The sequence below is a fragment of the Sander vitreus genome, chromosome 12, assembly GCF_031162955.1.
Source record: "Sander vitreus isolate 19-12246 chromosome 12, sanVit1, whole genome shotgun sequence".
Lineage (NCBI taxonomy): Eukaryota > Metazoa > Chordata > Actinopteri > Perciformes > Percidae > Sander > Sander vitreus.
The window spans coordinates 9,221,394-9,246,200 of record NC_135866.1 but is presented as its reverse complement, the minus strand read 5'-3'; the positions used below and the strand labels follow the sequence as shown (position 1 = coordinate 9,246,200).

Sequence of the window (24,807 nt, the reverse complement as noted above, 5' to 3'; positions counted from 1 at the left end):
TTAATAGAGACCACCTGTATCAAGTCAGTCAACAGTTTTCAATTGATTGTAGTATAAATACACTTGTGTCTGGAAGGTCTAACTTTTGTGGATCAGTATTGAGGCAAAACCTTCACCATGAAGACAAAGGAGCACGCCAAGTAACTGTGAAAAGCACAAAGTCGGGATGGATACAAGAACATTTCCAAGTCACTGAAAAAAACAACATGAATACTTCCACAGGGGGATAATACTTTTTATAGATGCAAAGACTCAAGCTGAAAAGTCTTTAAGTGCCTCAACAGCTAGGCAGCATGCCAATCAGATTTGTCAGACATTAACAGCAAGCCCAGGACAATTTATGCATTAATTGACACCGGAGGTTTTCATATTCAAATAAATATGCATAACAAATTCAAGTCATATTCCTAATACTCCCTAAGCAACCATCTGCAAAAATATAAAAGCTGTAAGGTTGGTTTTAATGGCTTATTTGACCGAACCTTGAGAGAACAGACGATCTGGTTGACGACTTAATTGGTTGTAATACAGTGGGAAAGAGATGCCTAATTTACTCTCATTGGTTTTTACTAGCTTAGGACATTTGTGTGTATTTTGCTCCACACCAAAAAGATCATCATTTAATCTTCCCTATATGGGTTAACACTCCTTATTTTGATAAATGGATAAACCCTGTTTTAACTTCTGTGTTGTAGTGTAACATGTTTCGGGGCCATTCATATCGACTTGTCTGGAATTGAATAATTCTTTTAATATTATTGCCATTTCAGGGAATCTCTGCGTCTTCTTGGTCCCTGTCATTTGTCATAGACGTTTTGAGAGTGTCACACTACTGCATCACCTCACTGGGATGAGAGTGAACCTTGGTGCAGCTGCAGCGTTTTGTCTAATAAAGTAGTGGGAGGATGGCAGAGAGAGGGAGGGGGAGAGAGTGATGACGCTTATGGCTTCCCAGCACTGATGTCAAAAGGTAAGAAATGTGTAGGAAGAAAATTCTACACTAACTTAAAAGTTTAATTATTATTATTTATTTTTTTTAAAGCAGGAAATATAGCCTAACTACTTCTCAAGTGATAAAGCACTCAATTATCATGGCCCATATCCTGAATGTGTTGGGGTAATATTCTGCAGCTCTGTAGCTTTGGCCATTGGCAACATGCCTATTCTATATACTAACAAAGTATTGGTACGTTGTTACATTACAACACTGTACTAGTGTGATTCCTTCCAACAGAGATGCTAATGAAAATGTAATTACTGCACTAGACATTTGGAACCATCCGCTTCTATGCTCCTACCATGCAGTTTAAATCAGAGCACCAAATAGTCCCATCAGTGATGCTGAACCTGTATATGACTGCAACAGCATCCTTCTGTCACTGTGTGCACATGAATACCTCTGCTGTATTTATTGACCCTTGTTACAGGTACCTGATTGAATACTCCTCAGTGCTCCTTTGGTGTTTTTCTTACTCACAGAAAATAACCCTAAAGGGTAAAAACGCACAGGTATGATACCACCAGAAGCCTACAAATGGTTGCACATCAACCTTTGGACTGTGATCTGATCCTCTAAACTACCAAGACCAGACTCCAAGGTAAAGCAAAAATGTACCTTGTAAGAAGTAGAAGGTACATTGTGTTCCCTCAGGGGCTTGAACCCAGCCACAAGCACCCAAAGGATCTGACATCTTTGAGATGACATGTTCTCTTACTTTCTGACCACAAAGTTTGACATTTCTGTTGTGTCAGAGTCACATAACGTTAAACATGTCTTCTACCTTCTGTGCTACCCGTGTGTGGCCGCTAGGCCGCGCTAAACACCAACTATGGGCAATATCAGGTCAGGGAGGTTGTCATTGAAAGCACCTTCTAAAATATATGACATCATTTGAAATTTCATTAACACGTGGTGATTAAACTTTTGATGTTAGATACCGCGATTGGCAACATATTAAGTATCTATTTCGTGTGATAATTTGCAAAGAGCTACTTGACGCAATTCAAGCTTAAGGTCATGACTGCGAGGACTCAGCTGCAAGCATCTTGAGCTGAATTAGCAGCGGCATAATCCCATTCAATGTAATGATATTTGACACACAGTCAAATGGCTCAATCAGGTTGATGCTTGAGCGTCTTTGACACAATGACTAGGGAAAGTAAAAGCGCAGTTTACAAAGAAGTCACGTCCACCCCTCCCTCTGCCCCTCTGTCCCTCTGTCACTCTCTCCTTTCTCTCCCCCTCTCTCTTCTTCTCTCCATCTCGCCTCTGTCTCTGATTGGTTTTCTCCAAAGATAGGGCCTAATTGGAGAACATTTGATATGCTCAATGTCATGGACAGGAATGAGGTACCACCGGCGTCTGCTGCCACCATGAAAAAGAAGGCGGTGGGCGGCAGTGGATGCAGCCATATCAGCGCACCAAAGGCTGCTGCGTCCAAATGCACAAGAAGCAACAGCACCCAGAACTGTCTGGAGTCCGGTTCTTCCGGCGCACCGAGCGGTAAGCAGCCCGGTGCGGCCAGCAACGTCGTGATGGACGAGACGGAGGACGGAGAAGAGGAGTCCAAGTTTCAGCATCCGCGGTTGCGCCGAGCCGGGGGGAGCGGCAGCGGCGGAGGTGGAGGAGGAGGAGGAGGAGGAGGCGGCGGCAGTATCAGGATGAAGAACTTTACGCCAGGAGGGGGAGCCTCGTCCTCGGGTTCCAGGAGAAACTCAAACAAGGAGCCCTGCCACACGCACACGGAGGACGCTCCTGCCGCTCCACGGCCCACTGCTGCCTCCAGACCTACCGAGACCCAGACACCCTGTCCGGGCGATGCTGCCCAGCGCGGCGAGACCAGCAGAGCATCTGGGGCGGAGGCGTCGGTATCAGCGGTCGCGGCAGAGGTTTTAAACGCGACAGCGGGTGATGGTCGCAAAAGCGTCGCTCCAATTTCCAGCATGAAATGCAACAAAAACGGAGAATGCAGGAGGGACTCGGGTACCGGGAGCCTGCGCTCAATCATCTCCAAGCAGGAGAAGCAGACAGGAGGGTCGGGAAGGGCCGAGGACGGAGGGAGCGCCAAGCGAGGAGCACGTAACTCGACCACCGCCAGCATGGACGGCTCGATCACACCAGGCGGGTCCATGTCCGGGGGACACGGAGGAGAGAGCGCAAACCCCGGCACTACCCCCGTGTCAAGCGGTGTCCCCGAGAAAAAGGACTCCAGGGTGTCCTTCTCTAACGCACCAAGCCGGAAAGCCTCGTCCTCGCTGCACGGCCCGACTCAGACTCAGACCCAGCAGCCCAGGAACTCTGTCACTTTCCTGAAGTCGGAGGATGGACCGCCAATTGTGCCGGCGGAGGATGCGGAGCCTCGGGGCAGCCAAACCACCTTCATGCAGCGGCAGTTTAGTAATATGCTGCAGCCCGGAGTTAACAAATTCTCTTTACGCATGTATGGTAGTCAAAAAGCAGTTGAGAGAGAGCAGGAGAGGGTAAAATCAGCTGGAAATTGGATTATCCACCCTTACAGCGATTTCAGGTAAGAGCCGGGGCTGCCATTGGTTGCACGTTGAAAGTCATGGGGGGGCCCATATGGGTCCTCATTGTCATCTACAACTTACTCTATAGTGAGTAACCACTGCGACTCCATGGGACACATGCATGGGTATTGTTCAAGGCTAGGCTGCTGGTTTGTCATTGCATCCCTTATGATTTGAATCTGTAGAGATTGGAATCGATGCATTGAAACATGCTGCCATTAACCCCCCAAACAACCTGTTGTCAGGCAAATGGAGTTAAGCAAAGAGTGTCCTTTCAAGGTTGTAAACAAATCCTATTCCAGTCTGCATGTACAGTAGCATGTCTGGGATGCTCAACAAGCTCGGCCTGCTAACACATCTCGACTTTTCGTTGCAGCACGCTCACATTTAACAAACTGGACAGCTCTCTGACGCTAATTCGGGTTTATTTAAAATGCCATTATTTTTCAAAGAGCTGGTTAATATTAGTTGTAAGCTATGCTCTGCGACAAGAGCCGTGCTGACAGGATGTAGGCTATGCCTGTGTGTGTATGTGTGTATGCGATGCACTCAGTAATGGAATGTCACCTTGAGCCAAGTGTGCGAAAAGCTCAAGCATGCTCACTGGAGACATATCGGCCTGTACAACTCCCCGGATCCTGCATTTCAATGACGGATGCGCTCTGTTTATCACAGCTGAAACACCGATAACCCAAGTGGACATTCAGCAGCTATTTTGTCACACAAATATTTAAAGAAATATACGACCCAATAAGGCTCCTCGTTACTCGTTACTCTGGCTTGATAAATTAGCCTGTAAGCCTTTTTTTTTCTCGACATGTATCAGTCGCTGAATTGCATTTGGGTCAGACAATCAGCCGGTTTTTCTCGAGGCTGGGCTGCTTGGTTTCAGCACCACAAGGAGTGGACAGCTCCCGTCTAATTTGGAGTCGTCTCGCGCGTTTGAGCGCTACCTTCAAACCCCCCCTTCACAGCGCCATTCATATTTGGCCCATTTGTATCACATAACGCCGAGTCAGTAGACTGCTAAACTTGAGACATGCTTTCAACAGCAGGGATGTTATTTGACTACAGGCCACTTTGCATACCTTTCTTGACCATGCAAGCTCCCACGATGTGACTCTGTAGCTGCCCCCTTCGTAATTCTCATGCTAATGAATGCATAGTTAAAGCAGCAAAGTTGCTTTAAACATTATCATCGGGGCCGTTATTGTTATTACCGTGTAGTGGAGGAGTCAGAGCTTGTTGCATAAGTCGCAGTGTAATGACTCAGCGCTGCACCTGTCCTGCAGAGCTTCCTCTGACGGGCTCAAACATCACTACTTTTACTCGCTGTCCCATTCAATAAACTGCCACATCACCACTGGCAGTAAATAGCAAGACACACGCCTTATTGGTATTCATGTGTACTGCAAGGTCGAAAAGAGTTCCAAATGCCGCGTGATAAATGAAACCGATAGGGTCCTGGAGACCCTGGCTCCCTTTACCAGCTCAAGAAACATAGGCTACTTAACATGTTTTATCAGCTTAATACTATAGGGCTTTTCCTAATTGTATGAGACTTGAGTATGAACCTAATTCTGCTACAGAAAATGTAAGAAACTTACTTTTGTTTGGGGTCTCAGAGACCCTGGCTGTACAACAATGGTCAATATCTATGATTTGTGTTGACAGTACTTTTTACTTAGTTAGTTAGTAGTTAGTACTTTAGTTTTCCTTCATAATAGTTTGTTTAGGAAAGGTCTAATTTACCTCAAACATAAGTAACATCACTATGACGGATACTATGTAATGTATAACATATGCCAATACATTCTAGAAAACATCAAATAGTTCAATGTTTTATTGTTTAATTTCTGTATTTTTGTCACTTTCATAAAATGTGCACGCTTAGTGCGTGGCAATGGAAAAAATTATCACTTTGATACCTTGGTACATAATACGTTTTGACATGATCAGAACAAATGAAAAAAAAGACACAATAAATTGGTAAATATTTTGCAATTATCTTTATATATTTTACACATACAATAGTGGAGTAGTGACAAGCCATTGTCAACAAGACAGAAGGGATTAAAAGGGGGTTGAAAGTTACTTCCATCATTTAAACCTTGAAAATGCAGCCTGAAGAGCACCTTCACTTCAATCAGTCATAGATTAGAAAACCTACCATAGTTCATAAAATGAACCATGAATCATCAGCCATTAGCAGTGACAACCATACGATTCATTTTGTTGCATTACACGAATATAGAATGCATGGAGAAATTGCTCATGACTAAATAATACAGCATGTGAACCTTGGAAAAAGAAAGCATCTCATTACTTTCTGCATGTTCAGGCAGACAAAGGGTAGCTCCTGCACTTCGTTTACACTTTGCCATCTTGAGTTAAGGAGTCTCTTGTGCCTATCGGCTTTCCACTGCAACTCCCTTTTGACTGACTCTATCTTTGTCTTTTCTTCCCTACACACATACACACACACACACACACACACACACACACACACACACACACACACACACACACACACACACACACACACACACACACACACCTGTTAGGTTCTACTGGGATTTCACAATGCTACTGTTTATGGTGGGCAACCTGATCATCATCCCCGTGGGCATCACCTTCTTTAAGGAGGAGACCACTACACCCTGGATCATCTTCAACGTGGTCTCCGACACCTTCTTCCTCATGGACCTGGTGCTCAACTTTCGCACTGGAATCATCATTGAGGACAACTCAGACATCATTTTGGACCCTAAAACCATTAAGAAAAAGTACTTAAAAACGTGGTTCATTGTTGACTTTGTCTCCTCCATCCCAGTGGATTACATATTCCTCATAGTGGAGAAAGGGATCGATTCGGAGGTGTACAAGACTGCTCGGGCCCTGCGGATTGTCCGCTTTACCAAGATCCTAAGTCTTCTGAGGCTGTTGAGGCTCTCCAGATTAATACGCTACATTCACCAATGGGAAGAGGTAAGAGCATACGTTTCATGACTGTCCCTCAGTAAATATTATATAAACTCTAATCACACAACTCTGAGCCACAGAGGAAGAAACACCCAATCTAGTCTGTGATGAAAGGTCATTGCTTTGCCTCCAATATGCTGATGTTGGCTCGTGACCAAACCAACAATCTGCCTCTAGGTTTGCTCCGAGCGGCCTGCTTTCCTCCGCCTGGAGGCTAGATATTAATGTTCTCACCTGCCACCTGGTGAGAAATGTTTAATGTCAGCAGGATGTTTGAGTTTGCATTCTAATTACTGTTATTGTCACACAAGCCCCCCACCCCCACCCCCTGTCTCCCTGTCTGACCTGGTAGTCCCACAGGCGGCATCAGGCGGTCTAATAAGCAGCCTATTACCAGGGAAAACACAGTTAATCAATTAAGGTGCCAGAGGAAGAGCAGGTGGGGTAGAGGGTGATGATAACATTCAGCACTAGGGGGCTGTTGACTGTGATTATATATGTCACTAATTGTTCATTTAAAGGGATCGGAGAGGTTAGGTAAGCCGGAATTTCCTCCGAGGCTTGACTGGCTTTGGATGTGAAGATGGGTGCTGTTGCTAGGTAGTCCCGCTAGGGCTGCTCGATTATGGAAAAATTCATAATCACAATTATTTTGGTCAGTATTGATTGAGTGTTGTAAAGATGTTGCATTTATTGAACTTAAAAGGCAGTGAAACAGTTCAACAAATCAACAATGAAAACACCTTGAACTGTGATATTTCCTTTAATACTTTTCCCTGTTGAACGTTTTTTTTCCTCCATTCAGAACACAAGGTAAAATAAGAATTTACTTGCAAAACGTAATGTGCGAAATAATTTTTTTTTGTGATCAAAATTTGATTAATTGCACAGCCCTAGTCTAGTGGACTGAACTCAATGGCCCAGTCCTGCCCTTCCTGGCCACTCAGTTTTTATTTGCTCTGTGAGGGATGCACTTTGTCGGGGTCCTACTCCAACCTCTCTATTGGACTTCATTCTCAAATGAAGTAAAGCAGCCTGGGAGACAAGAGGTCCAACAATGTTATGAGATCACTCAAGTTGCTTATGCTAGAATGGGCGGCCTGGTGTTGGCATTTTGCAGTGGTGAGCAGTGCAGTGGGGCTCGGCTGCTAACTTGACCTTTGGATAATTGAATATCCGAAGATATGATGTGATGCACACACACACACACACACACACACACACACACACATACACAGACACAGTGGTGCATGATGGGAAGTGATACTTGGCATGCATGGAGAATGAGAGCAGAGATGTGGTGGAGAGTGAGACACTGACACAGGAAATACCAGTTTCAACAGCCCAGTCTGTTTGACATCTGTCATAATTTATTTTGAAAATCCAAGAAGCTTCTTTTAGCTCCTGTAACTTTCTTGGAGCTGTCCGTGGTGCTGAACATCTCCATCAGCCAGCACAACACGACTGTGTACGCTATAGTTTCTCTCACCCATCCTCAGTGAAGACGATATGACAATTTACTCTATTTGTCAGTCGCTGATTGATAAAAACAGACAGTGAAAACCCTGTAAATGTTAAAGCGGCATTTAGAAAGATCAGCCCATGTGATTCATGTCCAGTCCATTCCTCATCACTCCCATCACAGAGTATCACTTCACCCTCAGCTGCACTGAGTAAGAAGTGACCCATTTATCAGACCTTTCTACATGTCTTACTATGACGAGTTTTGCAATTTCTACATATGTAAACCTTATAAAGGTTATTGTGGTATTAAATTCAGCTATTAAGCACCAACAAAGGGTGGTTTCTTGAAGTCAGTCGGGTGATAGATGATTGGCCTAAGTGACTGTCCAGTGACTCAGAATGATTGATGTGTGAGACGACAGACTATCAGTTGTTAAGGATCATGATGGTCCCTGTCCATCACTCTGTGTGTTTGAATGTGTGTATGTGTACGTGTTGGAATGTCTGTCGGTGTTGTTAGTGTATCAGTGTGCCTGCAGGCTTGCGTGAGTGTTTTGTGTTTGTGACTGGACTCTGTGTGCATGTTTGAGCCTCTGATTGATGTCATGTGTCTCTGTGTAACAAATGTCTTGCCTGCTCCTGCTGTGTTTGATATGCAACTGATGGGAACCTGTCCCCCCTACTCATTAATCAAACTTGGTATGATCCACGGGAGACTGTGGAGCAGAGTGGGAAGTCAGTCCTGCCACTGAGAAGTGAATTTGAGTGTTTGACAGTTATGAAAGCCATATTCCCTGAGTTCATATCCCCAAATCCAACGTATTTTCTATCTCTGCATGTCTCAGCCCAGTTTAAACTCCCCTCCCTGTCTTATTGTCTCACTCCAGATCTTCCATATGACCTATGACCTGGCTAGTGCAGTGATGCGGATCTTTAACCTGATTGGTATGATGCTGCTGCTGTGTCACTGGGACGGCTGCCTACAGTTCCTTGTTCCCATGCTGCAGGACTTCCCCTCAGACTGCTGGGTGTCCCTCAACAAGATGGAGGTATGTGACTGGTGCTATGTGGAATATTGTCTGGGCATACCAAGTTGCACATATCCTTGCCCCAGAACTGGATTTGCATTTTTTATTTTGAGTTGATTGGAAAGGAGCTAATGGTGGTTACAGAATATTGATTGAAGTATGTGACCGCCATCAATTTATTGATTGACATTCAATCAATATTTTGTGGCCATGATAAACGCTTTCTTGTCTTTACTAAAACAGGAACCATAGTGCTCTAGCAGGGATGGTGGAAAGCCTCAAATATGTGAGCTTTTGCATTTGAAAGAGCTTTACATTAATTTAAAGGTCAGAAAATGGGTTTATTTTTTAACCTTTTTGTTAAAAACTAAGTCTACATCCACACTAGCAGCTCTGTAAAGCTAACTAGCTCACAGTGTTAATGCTAACATGCTGATGTTTAGCATGTATCATGTCTACCACGTTCACTATCTTAGTTTGGTGTATTGGCATTCAATTTCCTATTTAACATTAAACATCACTAGTCATTAGTTTTACAGGTACTTACCAAAATATTGGACGAATTAAAGTGTGACCTGGCACTAGTCACTTTGCTTCATCCTCTGAAGACCATGAAGCCAACATTTCATAGCAATGAATCCAAGCAACAGTTGTTAAGATATTCATTCATTTATTTATTTAGTCTGAACCAAAATGGTGGCCCCACATTTTCATCCCTCAAGCTATGCTGCTAGCGTGGCTAAAAATGGGTCCTCTATGTTAGCGGTGATAGTTAGGCCTATATATACACTGTAATTTGGATGGTCCATTTTAAAAACAGTGCACTGCCCTATCCAGGGAACCATTATTATCCTAAGTCATGTTTGCTGCAATTATGCTACTACTGATTCAGGAGGAAAAGTCAGTATTTCTCTCCAACGTATTAGGAAGATTACTCCTATCACTGCCCTCTGCAGTAGCATTCAGCTGGTGTGCCAGACAAAACAACTGTAGGATACCAATGAAGAAGCTGTAAAAAAGAAGAGATTTAAGCACACCTCTATATCCATGCCTCCTCTTCATCATGGTGGGGTGATGACAGGAAAGATAAAAGGGGAAAACAGAGGAAAGGGAGGGATATGGCCTGGCAGCTGGGCTCTTTGTTACCATGTCTCTCTCAGAGAGATAAAAGCTGGTTGTTTATAGGTCCTGTCTGTGAGCATTTTACTGAGTGAAGGAAGAACACACTAACCCAGACATGAGGCACAGGTCCAAATGGGGTTTTAAACTGATTGGGTCCCAGACATCGTCAGGGTCTGCCACGACTACTTGTAACTTTCAGATTTGAGGTATTTCCACGATGACAGCAGTGGCACTTGTGTTTATTGCTGTACAAAAGTAATTCCAGTTTAAACAAGTTAATGAGGTGTTGAGAATGGATGTCCTCTTTCATGTTGGTGAAAGGGAAGCAGTTTGTCTTTGTTTAATGTGTCAGAATTGGACATACTGCAGTTTTAGGCTCTCAGTATTAATAAGGTGGGGATATTTTGGGTTTGATAAATGGAGATTTCATGTGATATTTAATCAAAATTAGCTGATGGTGACATGATCTCTGTCAGGCATCTTCTACTTATATCACTCATCTTTAAAATCCAGTACAGAAAGTAGATTTACAATACCTCAGTGTAATATCTAATATAATAAAAAAAGACAACATTTAAGATACATGTACCTAGGTGCCTGGGTAGCTCACCTGGTAGAGCGCCCTATTTTCCTCCCCGGAAATACACCCACACACACAACTCTGAATGTAACAAAACAAATACTGAGTCCTGGTATCCATGTATTTTCTTTAGAAATAGTAAAGCTAAAAGATATGTTGATGTAATTAGAGCTGAAATTGTTAGTCGGTTAATCATTAAGTTGACTAACTAATCAGCAACTAATTTGATAATTGATTCATCGCTTCAGCCAACATTCACTTGTTCCTGCTCTTCCATTGATGATAATTTGATGCTTTTCTCTGTTCTAAATTATTGTAAAGTGAAAATCTTTGGGTTTGGGACTGTTGGTCAGACAAACTAAGCAAATTGAAGACGTCATCTTGGGCACTGAGGATTTTTTAAATATTAGTTTAATACAAAACACACAAACACACAAACATAAATACATACAGACATACTGACTACCACATATTACATAATGGGAACATACAAAACATACATACAGACATACAGACATACAGACATACAAATAGCTATGCACAATAATTAAAACAGGTACAGATACGTGTTCCAGTGTTTCCAGAATTGGGAGGTATATCTGGTATCACTAAGTGCAGGGTTGGTTAAGGCAGTTAAAATTGGATTTTTTGATTAATTCTTTGTTAATTGGCATATGAATCTGTACATAAAATTCCTCAGCACAGCATGGAAGGTAGGAACATTACTCGTCACAAACAAATGGCTAGCACTGGTCCATCATGGACACTTCAACAGGATGTGCATCATTGGATCATCATATTATAAATATCAATATACTCATATGCAGCTATACTCTCAACTATTAATATGGTCTTTCTTATATTTCATGTATGGAGTGTAAAAATTATATAAACCATGCTGACCTTCCCTATAAAGCACTGCAAGCACAACAACCTTAGCTAAGACATCTTGAATAGTTCTGGTTTTATAATCTTACATGATTCTCAAGAGGACAACCTTGTGCTGTGTGCAGTGCCGAGTTTGAAGTCCAGGATGATGAAGTTTGGGGCTGACAGGCCACTGACTCCATTGCTCTTTATCTCTGTAAAATCAAAGACAGTCAGTCTCCAGAGAGCCGTCACTCCCAAACTAAAGGGCTGCTCTGGCATTGGTACAGGCTGCATCCAGCCACCTGAGACCGCCTCCCTATTGAGTGGCTGACAACTTGTAACATTAGCCATTGTGTTGCAGCCAGGCCATCCATCATGCCTTGCACCCTACAGTGGCACTGGGGGTGTGGGGGCCAGAGGCAGGACCCATGGAGGGCATTGAGAACACTTACAAAACAACTCTGGATGACATCCACCAACAATTAGAGTCAATCAAACGTGTAATACCTCAGGGAACATATAGGTTGTTTTTGCAGTGCACCCCAACTACCATCCATCATTTGGTTAAGTTTATATTTAGCATTAGCATTTATGCAGCTTAGTCAGCTACATAGTTAAAGGTCCCATGGCATGACAATTTCACTTTATGAGGTTTTTTAACATTAATGTGAGTTCCCCTAGCCTGCATATGGTCCCCCAGTGGCTAGAGATGGCGAGAGATGTAAACCGAGCCCTGGGTATCCTGCTCTGCCTTTGAGAAAATGAAAGCTCAGATCGGCCGATCTGGAATTACCTCCCCTTTCTCTGCTTTGCCCGCCCAGAAAATTTGGCCCACCCATGAGAAAGAGAGACATCATGGCTTGAAAACAAGCGAAGCATGGCAGTTGGTCAAGGCCACACCCCCACCCTCTACCTTGCCCCCCCTCTCTCCTCTTCAATAGCATTTAAAGCTACAGACACAGAAATGGCACATTCTAAGTATAGCTCATTGTGGGACTGGCTCTAGTGGCTGTAATTCTGCACCAAGGCTGAATTAGGAGACCACTAAGGCCTATATAAAAGAGACTTCAGATACAGTATTAGGGGACCACTAAGGCCTATATAAAAGAGACTTCAGATACAGTATTAAGGGACCACTAAGGCCTATATAAAAGAGACTTCAGATACAGTATTAGGGGACCACTAAGGTCTATATAAAAGAGACTTCAGATACAGTATTAGGGGACCACTAAGGTCTATATAAAAGAGACTTCAGATACAGTATTAGGAGACCACTAAGGTCTATATAAAAGAGACTTCAGATACAGTATTAGTGGACCACTAAGGCCTATATAAAAGAGACTTCAGATACAGTATTAGGGGACCACTAAGGTCTATATAAAAGAGACTTCAGATACAGTATTAGTGGACCACTAAGGCCTATATAAAAGAGACTTCAGATACAGTATTAGGGGACCACTAAGGTCTATATAAAAGAGACTTCAGATACAGTATTAGGAGACCACTAAGGCCTATATAAAAGCATCCAAAAAGCAGCATGTCATAGGACCTTTAATCTCCATGGTAGATTGCGGTTCGGTGGCAAAGCCTTGCTGCATCAGTGTAGGCGACTGGGTAATAATAGTGACAGCAGCGCTAACTGACAAACACAGGGTGAATAGTTTCAACTTTGTAATCACAACTGTGAGTGTACCCATCCCTTACTGTATCCACATCACAGAGACATCTATTTCTTATCACGCCCCACTGTCATCAGTAGGAGGGGGCTTTGCAGTGGTCTGCTCCCTCGGCGAAGATAAGCTGGTAATTACTACGTATGGTGTTAAATCACCGCACCTAGTTTGACCAAACAGTATTACAGGTTTGTTGCTGGACTTTGCAAATTTGATTTAAACTACTCACTAGGCCTGTAACAGCATATCAACATGAAAAGTGAAAGCTGCTGTCTCACCTCTATAAATGGACTGGAAATTAGGTGGTGTATGTTTCCTGGGCGAGGAGAGAACGGATGTGATTATCTCAGTCCCAGAGGAACTCCGGTGTTTTGGTTCTGAAGGATCTCATTGGGCTGAAGGCAGGTAGTGCTACAATATCCTACTCAAGCAAGAAGTTAGGTTACTGCACTTAACCATTACTTAAGCAGCAGTAAGCTTAATGTGTTGAAAACTACTCAAGCAGAAGTGCAAATGTTGCTGTTTTTAAAGACAGTTGCTTTGTTACATATGGTCGCCATGAAATTGGCCTCCTGAATGAGATCATTTCAAAATGAATACATCCTTCCAAGCAAGCCCATTCCAGTTAGGTGATCCTCTAGTAGTCACCATGACATCTTAAAAAGAATTTTCTTCAAAGATAATAATAATAATAATAATAATAATAATAATAATAATAATAATAATAATAATAACTTTATTTATATAGCACCTTAAAAAACAAAGTTTACAAAGTGCTTTGACAGACAAGCAAGGCGAAAGAGGTCAACAAAATAACAGCTATACAGCCAAACATTTGCAAGACAAAACTGGGTAAATAAAACCAAAAGCAAAAGATGCAAAACAAGGTAATGAGAAGTGAAAAATAAGCTTATAAATATAGAATAGAGATCAATAGCAATAACAGATACAGGTCAATTAAAACAGTAAAGTGAGACAATAAGAAGAGAATAAAAAGAGACATCACATAAAAACAAGTCTATAAAAATGAGTTTTGAGAAGTGATTTAAAAGAGTGCCTGTTATGAAAGAGAAGATGTTCAAATCAAACTCAATGGTTCATATTTCAGACATAACAATAGAACTGGAGGCTCAATAGTTATTATAGCCTTTCCAAATGCAGGCCAATTCATCAAAAATATTCACAGAGTGAATATGTAACGGAGGAAATATGTAACAACATCAACAAACAAATATCAGGTGGCCTTCACAGATTTTACACATATAGATCTGTTTACTAGTCATGGTCATTACTCATCAGCTTGTGAAAACAATCGTATAGTGTTTTCTGTCGCTCTGGAGGAGCTTTGTCAAGTCTACAAAAACACCCCGTCATAATGTCACTGGGGTTATCTCGGGTTTGGGTTGGAGACTACATATTTATAAGTAAAAGCCTGTGTAGAAACTGGGGTCATGGAGTTTGAAAGACATGGGCGTTTACCAAGCATTTAAACTATTAAGTTGCATTATGGGAAATGTAGGATCCTACGTTTTTGGAGCTTGATACTAGAGGCTTAAAGTCTGTCTCTGATGCATCATGCAAATGATTTTGACCATTCTTTTTTCTTTTTTTTTTTTAACCGAAATGTCTGGAGTGGGTTCTTTAGAAGTAGAATTATTCATTAAAATAAAAATCATTTGGTTAAGTTTATATATAGCATTAGCATTTATGCAGCCTAGTCAGCTACATAGTTAAAGGTCCCATGGCATGAAAATTTCACTTTATGAGGTTTTTTAACATTAATGTGAGTTCCCCCAGGCTGCCTGTGGTCCCCCAGTGGCTAGAGATGGCGATGGATGTAAACCAAGCCCTGGGTATCCTGCTCTCTCAAAATGTCTCATAGTCAAATCATAGTGATGCTTGTAAGTAGTTTGTTATACTTACTGAATAGTGTAATCTGCACATGCACGTGTTAAAGGAGTACTTTGACATTTTGGAAAATATCCTTTTTGTTTTTTTTTTGTCAATAGTTACATGAGCATATCAATACTGCTCTCATGTAGCCTATGTTAGGTACGGTGTTAGAGCCGGAGGATGGTTAGCTTAGCTTAAAGACTGGATGCAGGGGGAAACAGTGAGCCTAGGTCTGTCCAGAGCCTAAAAAACAACACCAACCAGCACCTCTAAAGCTCACAAATTAACAAGTTACATCTTGTTTGTTTAATCCGTGCACAAACAGAAATGTAAAAACGACAAGTTGTGATTTTACGTGCTGGAACAAGACAGGAAAGCTGTTTCCCTCTGCTTCCAGTCATGCTAAGCTTAGCAAGCTGGCTAACTCTAGCTCCATAATTATCACACAGACGTGAGGTATCAATTCTCTCATGTTGGCAAAAAGCTAATAAGCGTACTTCCCAAAATGTATGAACCATAAGCAGCATGAATAAGAGTTTAAATTAATAAACCAACAACATATACACCAGTCTGGGCAGCAATCACACCATGTTCATGTTGAAATACTGAGTGCCACAAAGGAAGAAAGAGACAGAGAGACAGAGAGAGAGGAAGCAGGAGACAGAGCTGACTGTACAATAAACTCAGAGAAGCCATTGTAAACTAAACCTGGTGGGTGTGTGACAGGGCCAGGGCAGAGGTTTTGTTACATGTGTGTTGATTATCTTTTGATATTTGTCCAGCTTATTGGCCGTTGGACACACACAGCGATTGGACATCCAATCTGATCTAACTCGATTTTCCATTATCTGCCTCTTCCCTGATGAGACTGGTAACAGGAAAAAAGTTAATCTTTTGTGGGTAGGTCTTTGGGTGCGGCTTTTGTCATTTTTTTTTAATCTAGGAATGGCAATGTGGGTGGGTTGGTTCACCACTTTGGGCTAGACTGAAATATCTCGACAACTATCGGATGGATTTGCACAGACATTCATTGTTCCCCAGAGGATTAATCCTAATGAGTAGCGCCACCATAATATAGACATTTGTTGGTTTGTTGGAGTGAAATGTCTTGACAACCATTGGATGGATTACCATACAATTTGGAGCAGATGTTCCTAGGCAGACACTCTCATCAGCTGTCCTTTATGCTCCATAGCAAATGTTAGCATGCTAACACACTAAACTAAGGTGGTAACACTGGAAAAAAAAACCCGGATGAAAACACTGATGATTTTTAATAAACGGTATGCATAATTGTTGAGGAAACATAAGTACTATGTCTTTGCCTCACCCAACACTAGCTATGATGTCATAAAATCTCACCACTATTCTCACTTTGTGAACTTTGCAATACCACACACATATCTTAACACTTTAATTCTCATGACAAACCTTTGATGAACCTTTCTCATGCATGTTACCAAAGACGTTTATTCGGACATCACCCTCTGTCCAATTATTAAATTGACTTCATTACGACTGCTAAAGATTAAGAATTCTTTTTTTCTAGCATTTGGCTTTTTCTTTCCAATGAGCATTACAGCCTCACAGATCTGCCAGCGTGGCTATGAACTCATAGTCTTCTTTCTTGAAATTAGCACACACCCTCAGTCAAATGCTGGTACATTCTGTCACTTCTGGAAAGCATGTGACTGACATCTGGTCATTCTGTGTAGCAGGTGAAATTTAAGGTTCAGTATACAGTTTATGTGAGCTATATCAAGCAGCGGATTCAATGAGGCATTTTAGGACACTGGAAGATAAATTTAAAGCCCTTTGCGTTATCAGCCAACTTCAAACAGACTATCTGCAGCTAATGGAGACGGTGATTACCAACAAAGCAACGGATAGTTCCCAAACCAAAATCTCCGGTGAGGGCTGTTGAGACTTATGAGGATATGGAGTCTCCCTCCCTCTCTCTTGCTTGTGCTATTTCAGAACCAAAGTGCTCATCATTCATCTATTATTTAATCTGTTTCACTCCACTGTTTCTCTTTCTGTTTTCACATACACCATTTAGCCTCAGTCCACTTGGTGGAGCTGTATTTATTTTTGGAGTCTTCATTTTCTCTCTGCTTGTGATGGAGAAGTCCTTCTATCAATATATCATCAAAAGGTAGATAAAAAAAAAAAAAAAAGCCGGTTGCAATTTTCCAGAGCCCAAGTTGTAAAATATCAGAATCAGAATCAGATTTATTGGCTAAGTATACTTACATACACAAGGAATTTGATTTCGGTAGGTGTTAACTCTCTATACATTCAACAAATAGACATGCAGTAGTAACATACTGTACAGTAGAGACAACAATATACATATAGGCACATATCAACATAATATACAAAAATACAAATAAGACATAATATTTCTCATAATTAACTGTTTCAAAATGATATAGCAACTTTTGTTAGCTCATGAAAACCTGACATTTTGTAGATACGTGGATTTACCGGGACGGTTGCAGGGGTAGTTTAGTTATTTGAAATAAGCCAGGGAAAAGAAAGAGTGTTTTATAATGTGATGGTGCATGCACTAATAGACTGCTAATGCACCTCTGTAGTAGTTATAAGAGAGGATATAGATGATTGCCTTTGCTGAATGCAGACTGTAACCTCCTGCTACAAATTTAGAGAGGTGTGTGTGTGTGTGTGTGTGTGTGTGTGTGTGTGTGTGTGTGTGTGTGTGTGTGTGTGTGTGTGTGTGTGTGTGTGTGTGTGTGTGTGTGTGTGTGTGTGTGTGTGTGTGTGCGTATGCGCACATGTGCTTGTGGGTCAGGCACCATGATAGAGAATGTTTTTTGTGCTTGAAGCCAGGCTCTAAGAGGTTTTCAGGACAGAAGCTATGCTTCAATAATACAGTTTCATTACACAGGATTCTAGTTTCCCTGGAAATTAAACCATCAGCAGTCTGTTCATGTCGAGGTCACCACTGTCACAGACATAATGAAAGAAAAAAGGGAAACAAAGGAAGCTGGTGGACCAAAGTAGGCCTATCAGATCAGTGGAGCTTGTTCGTATTGCTCATTCACCCCTCTTTTTTGTGACAAGTTTTGGCATAACACTACAGTGCAATAAGACAGAGCCACTTTTAACATTTAGCAAATGATACTGAGAATCAGATATTCTCAAAGTGATCGGACAACATGACTAACGCTCCTTGATGCTTTTGTAACTTACGACCTGAGGTTTTCCCCTGTCATGAATCTCAACACAAGCAGCCTGGTGGCCGCTGGCTGTCACCGCCTGCAGTAGATTCCTACTCAGACAGCTCTGAAAGGGCATATTTAATGACCCCTCATTATCATTTCTCTCCGAAGAAATCATTTCCAAACCGTCTCTACTTTACTTTACTGATTAGGCCTCGAAGGATTCCCCTGTTTCCACTTCTCTCTCTCTTTCCTTTAAATGCAACTCTGTCCCTGGAGTTCTCATTTGTAAAAAGTGCTATTCCATGACCCCGCTGTCCACAAAGCTTTTCTTCTGGTTCCCTACTCTCTGCCACCGCTCTCCCTCACAACATGCCTTTTTGATGTAGCATTGATGTAATTAACGGTTTGCTTATCTTCCCTTTCTCTCTCTCCACAGAATGATACCTGGTCAGAGCTGTATTCCTTTGCCGTATTCAAAGCAATGAGCCACATGCTGTGCATAGGTTATGGCCGGCAGGCCCCGGAGAGTCTCTCAGATATCTGGCTCACCATGCTGAGTATGATTGTAGGAGCCACTTGCTATGCTGTCTTTATTGGCCATGCAACAGCTCTTATCCAGTCCCTGGACTCCTCCAGACGGCAGTATCAGGAAAAGGTGAGAAGCTTCATTCATTCACAATCACCTCTGTCCCATGTTCTCGACACTTTTGCTGTTTCCTGTTAACAGCTAAACATCCAGTTTTCCACTTGTGTTTCCCCTTAAAGGAAAATCTTGACATTTTGGGAAATATGCACTTTCTTGCTGAAACCTAGATGAGAAAATCAGTACAACTATCATGTCTGTAAATATAAAGCTGCAATCACCAGCAGGCTAACTTTTAGCTTAGCATGAGACAGAGGGACATCTGCCTACCAGCACCTCTGAAGCTCTTTGATAGACACGTTATATCTTTGATGGTTTAATCCGTACAAAACCCGAAGATATGTGCAGGAGTGTGCTTAACGGTAAGGCCATAGTAAGTGTTGACTTTGACATGCATGGGTTAGTGAATGTTACCAACGATGAAAACCTTAGAGTTTTAGATTTAGGTCATTTTTAAAGGTTGCAAGAATTAAATGGATTTTAATTGGATGTTTAACAAAGCTTGATAAAGGAGAGAGGCTCAGAAAAAGAAGACTGATGCTATAATTGATTAACGATGACTTGCACATCTGTAGATACAGCCTCACGTTACCTTACATATAGAAACATATTACAGATTTGAAATTAGCGAGAAGAAGATCACTGGTGTCGGGTCGGTACTCACTCAGCAGCTGCTGAACCTTTAGTTTGGGTGTCTGTATCGGGGGAGAGAAAGTTGGATCAGTTTTAGCTATGTGTGGCTGCACAGCGTGAGTCTTGTACTGATTGGGTCCACTGGTGGGTCACTGTCATTAAAACAATGGAACCGCTCGTTATTTCTCTTTCCTCGTGTGTCTTTGTTAGTCATTGGCTGCAGTTGATTTTACATGATTAAATATTTGCTGCTGATTAAATGGAAATGTATCATATTGAAGCCTCATCCATTAATTGATTTAAAATGCAGGATGTGTTATCCGTGACCATGAGTGGAAAAACTGTGTATACAACTAGGTGTACCTTAATCACACATTATCGGATGCTGTTCAACCACTCATACCTATTCTCATCAGCTAGTATTTTTCTTTGCCTATCAGTCATCAAGGATGCGGCTCAGAGCAGTGCTGAGCAGTGCTGCAGCAGTGGCCTGTGGTGGTAACGGTGCAGCCTCTCTGTTTCCAAGCAGAGTCTTGCTGGCTGGGGAGCAGGGGGAGTGTTGCTGGCATTCAGCAGCCAATCAGAGGCTGCGGGTGTGTTCGGCCAGGTAGAGCCACGTCGCCAGGGGCTGGGCAGGATGTGTGTATGTGTGTGTGTGTGTGGGAGGGCTGATGTGGGAGAGAGAGAGAGAGAGAGAGAGAGAGAGAGAGAGAGAGAGAGAGAGAGAGAGAACGCAAGACATAAAGACTGTGTGTGTGTGTGTGTGTGTGTGTGTGTGTGTGTGTGTGTGTGTGTGTGTGTGTGTGTGTGTGTGTGTGTGTGTGTTTGTGTGTGTGTGCTATGATGTCCCCTTGGGCAGCAGTAGAATTGATGAGGCAGCAGACCTGTGTCCTGCCAATGTCATCCTGAAGGTGACGTAGGCAACCATGGCTTCCTCTCCCTCTCTCTCTCTCTCTCTCTCTCTCTCTCTCTCTCTCTCTCTCTCTCTCTCTCTCTCTCTCTCTCTCTCTCTCTCTCTCTCTCTCCCTCTTCATGATCACTCACTCACTGGCTCTCACTCTACCTTCACTCTGTATCATCTGTTATGCGTCTTTAACTTTCCCACTTTACATTACTTCAATCATCCCCTTCTCTTTTCTGCCCCTCCACCTTTTAAATATCTCCATCTGATTTTCTGCTCTGTCTCCCATCTCCCTCTTATCTTTATCCCTCTCTCTGTCCTCTCCTCTCGATCTGTATTTGTCTTTCTTTCTTCCTCCTCTCCGCCCTTTTCTATCCTCTCTGGTGGTGGTGTCCTTGAGAGGTGCAGTGCTACTGCTAACTGTCTGCTACAGGGAGCAAAGTGAGGGGGGGAGGGGAAACCTGTGGGAAACGCTAGGGCCTTGTTGTCCTGGTGCATTGCGAGATATAACACTGCCTGTTTTAACATCGTTTTACAGTGTGTTTGGCTGCGTTCTTTTAGCCATGTTGCTGGACGCGTGGGTATAAATCATTTCCCAGAAATGATTTTTGAAGACAACGATTCAGCAAGTTGAGTGCTTACTGTTGTGTCCTGCGTGGCGGGAGTTAAAAGGTTAGAGAGGAATCCATTTGGTTTTATCTGTGAGGAATGGTTACTTCCACAGTGGGGGGTCACATAAACGAGCAACCTTTACTGTTGCTGAACTGTCTTCAGTTTTAAATATCTAGTTACATTTCATCATATTTAGTCATATCTTATTAACAGCTGTGATGAAGTGTAATCCTCAAACAGCCTATAATTCTATTCGGTTTAAGGATAAATTGAGAAGTAAGAAGTATGCTTTTACGTCATGAATGTGTTCATAGTGCTGTGTGCTCTGTGCATATTCACTCATATTTAGACATTTTCTAATGCAGCTTCACCCTGTCTCAGAATGTTTGTGCAGGAAAGTGCATTTTCCCAGAACCCTTTTTTCTGACCAGTTGTCAGATTTGCCTTTTTCTTGCTGCATTTTATTTCTTCTGCTGCTCTGTGAGGATTAGTATTTGAGTCGAAGACGTGTTTATTTGAAGAAAAATAACACGTAAAGTGCCAGCCATGCCAGTAAGGCTGATGCCGATGCTGCTGGGTGAATTCGCCACGCCTCCAGATAGGACTGTGAGTGACATTTCTATCATTTGGAGAGTGTTAGCAAGGCATCTCTGCTGGCAGTCTGTTACAGCCCCACTGAGGATCAAGCTAACATTGTGTGGAGGTTTCCATTTCAGCCCGGCAGTATTATCAGACTCACAATGCATGTTGGTTAAATTTAGGAAGAATTTGGCTTGTTGACTTTTTGGTGCAGACACCTATATGAGATATTTATAAGTCCTGAACACTGACACATAGCAGAGGGGCACAGACCATAGACCTACAATAAAAAGAAACAGCCTCACTTGTGCCACCTTCGATTCACCTTTTTAAAGAAAATGCAAATGACAAATTGGGGCATGTGTTTCTGGTGATCACACTTCTTGGAAATTTGCACATCAGAATTCATGTTTGTTGATATCTGACCTTCAAACTTGCATATCTGGCCAGTAAAAACACTTCTACTGGTGCATTATATTTTGTGATTTGGTTTTTGGGATTCTGACATTACCCTGTTTTATGTAATCCGGTGTGTCACTAGAAATTGCAGCATTAAAAGCCCTTCACACTCCATGGTGCACCCACACAGGCGTTTCCACGTACCTGTGCTTGATTAGACTTTGTCTGATGCTGCATAATAAGAAGAGCATGAAAACCTCCCGTTTTTCTGACCTGAGTGTTCACACAGTATTCCCAGAAGACTTTTCTGATGTTCTGTATTTCATAAGTGAAACCAGATACAAAGTAACCGTGAATAGCTCCTTTTAAATCAGCTGAATTCATTATATTAGTGTTAATGTGGGATTTTATTTAGATGCAACACCCAGGGAGGGTGGTTTTGCAGGCAGCTATTTTACCAGCAGTCTGTTGACACTTTTGTAGTTCATTTCACTAAGTGGGACATATAGTCGCTGTCAGAAATTCACAAAATATCTTAGAATTTGGAGGCTGACGTTTATGGTTTTTCACACTCAGCTACTTGTAATTATGCTCTAACAGTATGATGTGAATGTGGCATGTAGCACTGTGCTTAACTGCTAATGTCTGACCCTTGTATTTGTTTTGTTGCACCTGCTTGGGTGGGAGAGGATCATGAAGTTTGGTCTAATCTAGCGTGGACTAATCAAGAACAAGTGTAAACACCTGTGTAGGTGTGCAGGACCTTTAATAGTCACATGCTATGGCGCAGTCAGACCAGACTTTGCCCCCCATTCATTTCTTTGTGGTGTGGGGCGAGACACATTTCCGTTTGTGAGTTGACCCGCCTCCTTCACTTCGCTCAGAGTTCAATCGGATTAAATCATGAGGCTCTCTAATGTCCAGCTTTCTCTATACCGTCGGCTTCCTTCAGTGAGTTATCATCAGACTGACAGTGCAGTCATCTCTCTCGGTGGCTCAGTCGATGTGTTGTATCTTCTGCTGCACAGAGGATTGTGGGTCAGAATAACCAGAAAAGCATTCTGGCTTGCATACTGCAATGCGACCGGATGCAGCATGATATGCTGATATATTTGGCATACTGCGTTTGACATATTATATATTGGGACATACTAAATCTTTTTCTGGCAAACTAAATAGTATGGTAGTATGGGTATTGTTTGTTTATATTCTTGTTTGATGCTAACTGCACAGCAGAATAATGCAAGCAGCAGAGAAGGAAGGATGCTGCTTGGCTACAGTAAGCGCAATGAAAGTGACAGAGGTCAATGACATTAAAATGTTGATAAATATAATTTACAACTTTTGTATAATTTACAACTTTGTAAACATCTGTTGTTAGCCTGCTGTAATGCTAGCTCCAGCAGTTTATGTTCATAACCCTACCCACGCTATTTTCTGTCACCCCTGCTATTGGCCACACTTCAAAAAAAGAAACTTTTGGCAGGCAGATTCCAGTCTGATTGCAGCTCATGGTATGGATAATCTTGTTTGATTAACATGATAGTGTGCCTAAAATCACTCTGCTGCTGCTTTAGAAAATGTGACATCATTTCCGGTTCCGGTGTGAATAACATTTGTTGGGAAGAGTTCACGTGTGACAGCCGTTTTTCACAGCAGACATTTTCACCTGTCATAGCAGGAAAAGCACACGTGTTATGAATAACATTAATGACCCAGCATGCACAATACCAGCACCCTGAAACTGAAGCAGCTAAATTGAATCCAGCCATCATTAAATGTATTATTTACACCCGTGTATTTCATATTGTGACATGTCAAAATGTGGATCTTCTGTGGAAAAAGACCTAATTAACATAATGTTTTTTAAAACAATACACATTTGAGATAATCGGGCTTTCCTTTACATCACAGATTATGCCTTTAAGACATGCAGTAGAGTGGTCATATAACTCTTTTAACATTTTTCAGCTCTTACGTAACGGCCTCACAGCTTTTACACAGTTATTTATTTTTTTATTTTTTACATTGAATCAGCTCTCCTCTTGTAGTTGTAGAGACTAATCTCAGTCTGAGCTCTCTGCCATAATGTGGCACAAGACAGGATACAAGATTGTTTTCTACCTTCTCCCCCTCCTCCCCTGCTCTGTCTTCGTTCGGCTGCCATCATCAACAACAGTGATCTGTCTTCTCTTAGCCAGACTGCTTGTCACTGATCGCTCCAATTATCCAGAAACAGGCTGACTTTGCAAAGATGGCCAAAGAAATACCTACGCCAACGTTTACAACACAAACAGCGTCCCTTTAGTCGTGGCAAATGATATCCACTACTCTCTTAGAAAGTGTGTCTGATGAACAAACCCTTATCAGCCAGTCTCTTTTGGTCGTCCCTCTGACTGAACTGTAGGATTTTCAGTGTTTCCTTAGAAGCCTCATTTCATCTAATGAGACTTTGTACTGTGGGAGACCTCACAGTGTGTTGTTCCTCCCTGTGTACACATCTCTGAACTGAAGAAAGACAAGACAAGCTCTGACTTACCACTATCTGATTTTCTCTCTTTGGTGAATGTGCTGCATACTATAATGACGTGATTTAGCTGGGAATTACGTGAATGAATTATACAGTCAAATGGCCGTTGGGATGAACCCAAATTAGTATTTCCAGTAAAGAGAGGTTGTGGTATAGAGTAGAGGAGAGGAGAGGAGAGGAGAAGA

General features: G+C 42.1%; 1 protein-coding gene across 1 annotated transcript in view; it reads left to right on the top strand.

Moving 5' to 3' along the window:
* Positions 1–2,322: 2,322 nt before the first annotated feature.
* Positions 2,323–24,807, top strand: part of LOC144526446 (potassium/sodium hyperpolarization-activated cyclic nucleotide-gated channel 2) — a 28,571-nt gene continuing 6,086 nt past the window's right edge. Inside the window, exons 1-4 of the mRNA XM_078263930.1 lie at positions 2,323–3,527; positions 6,093–6,516; positions 8,862–9,023; positions 18,762–18,980. Of these exons, the coding sequence (XP_078120056.1) occupies positions 2,323–3,527; positions 6,093–6,516; positions 8,862–9,023; positions 18,762–18,980 (2,010 nt within the window). The remainder of the gene's footprint in view (positions 3,528–6,092; positions 6,517–8,861; positions 9,024–18,761; positions 18,981–24,807) is intronic.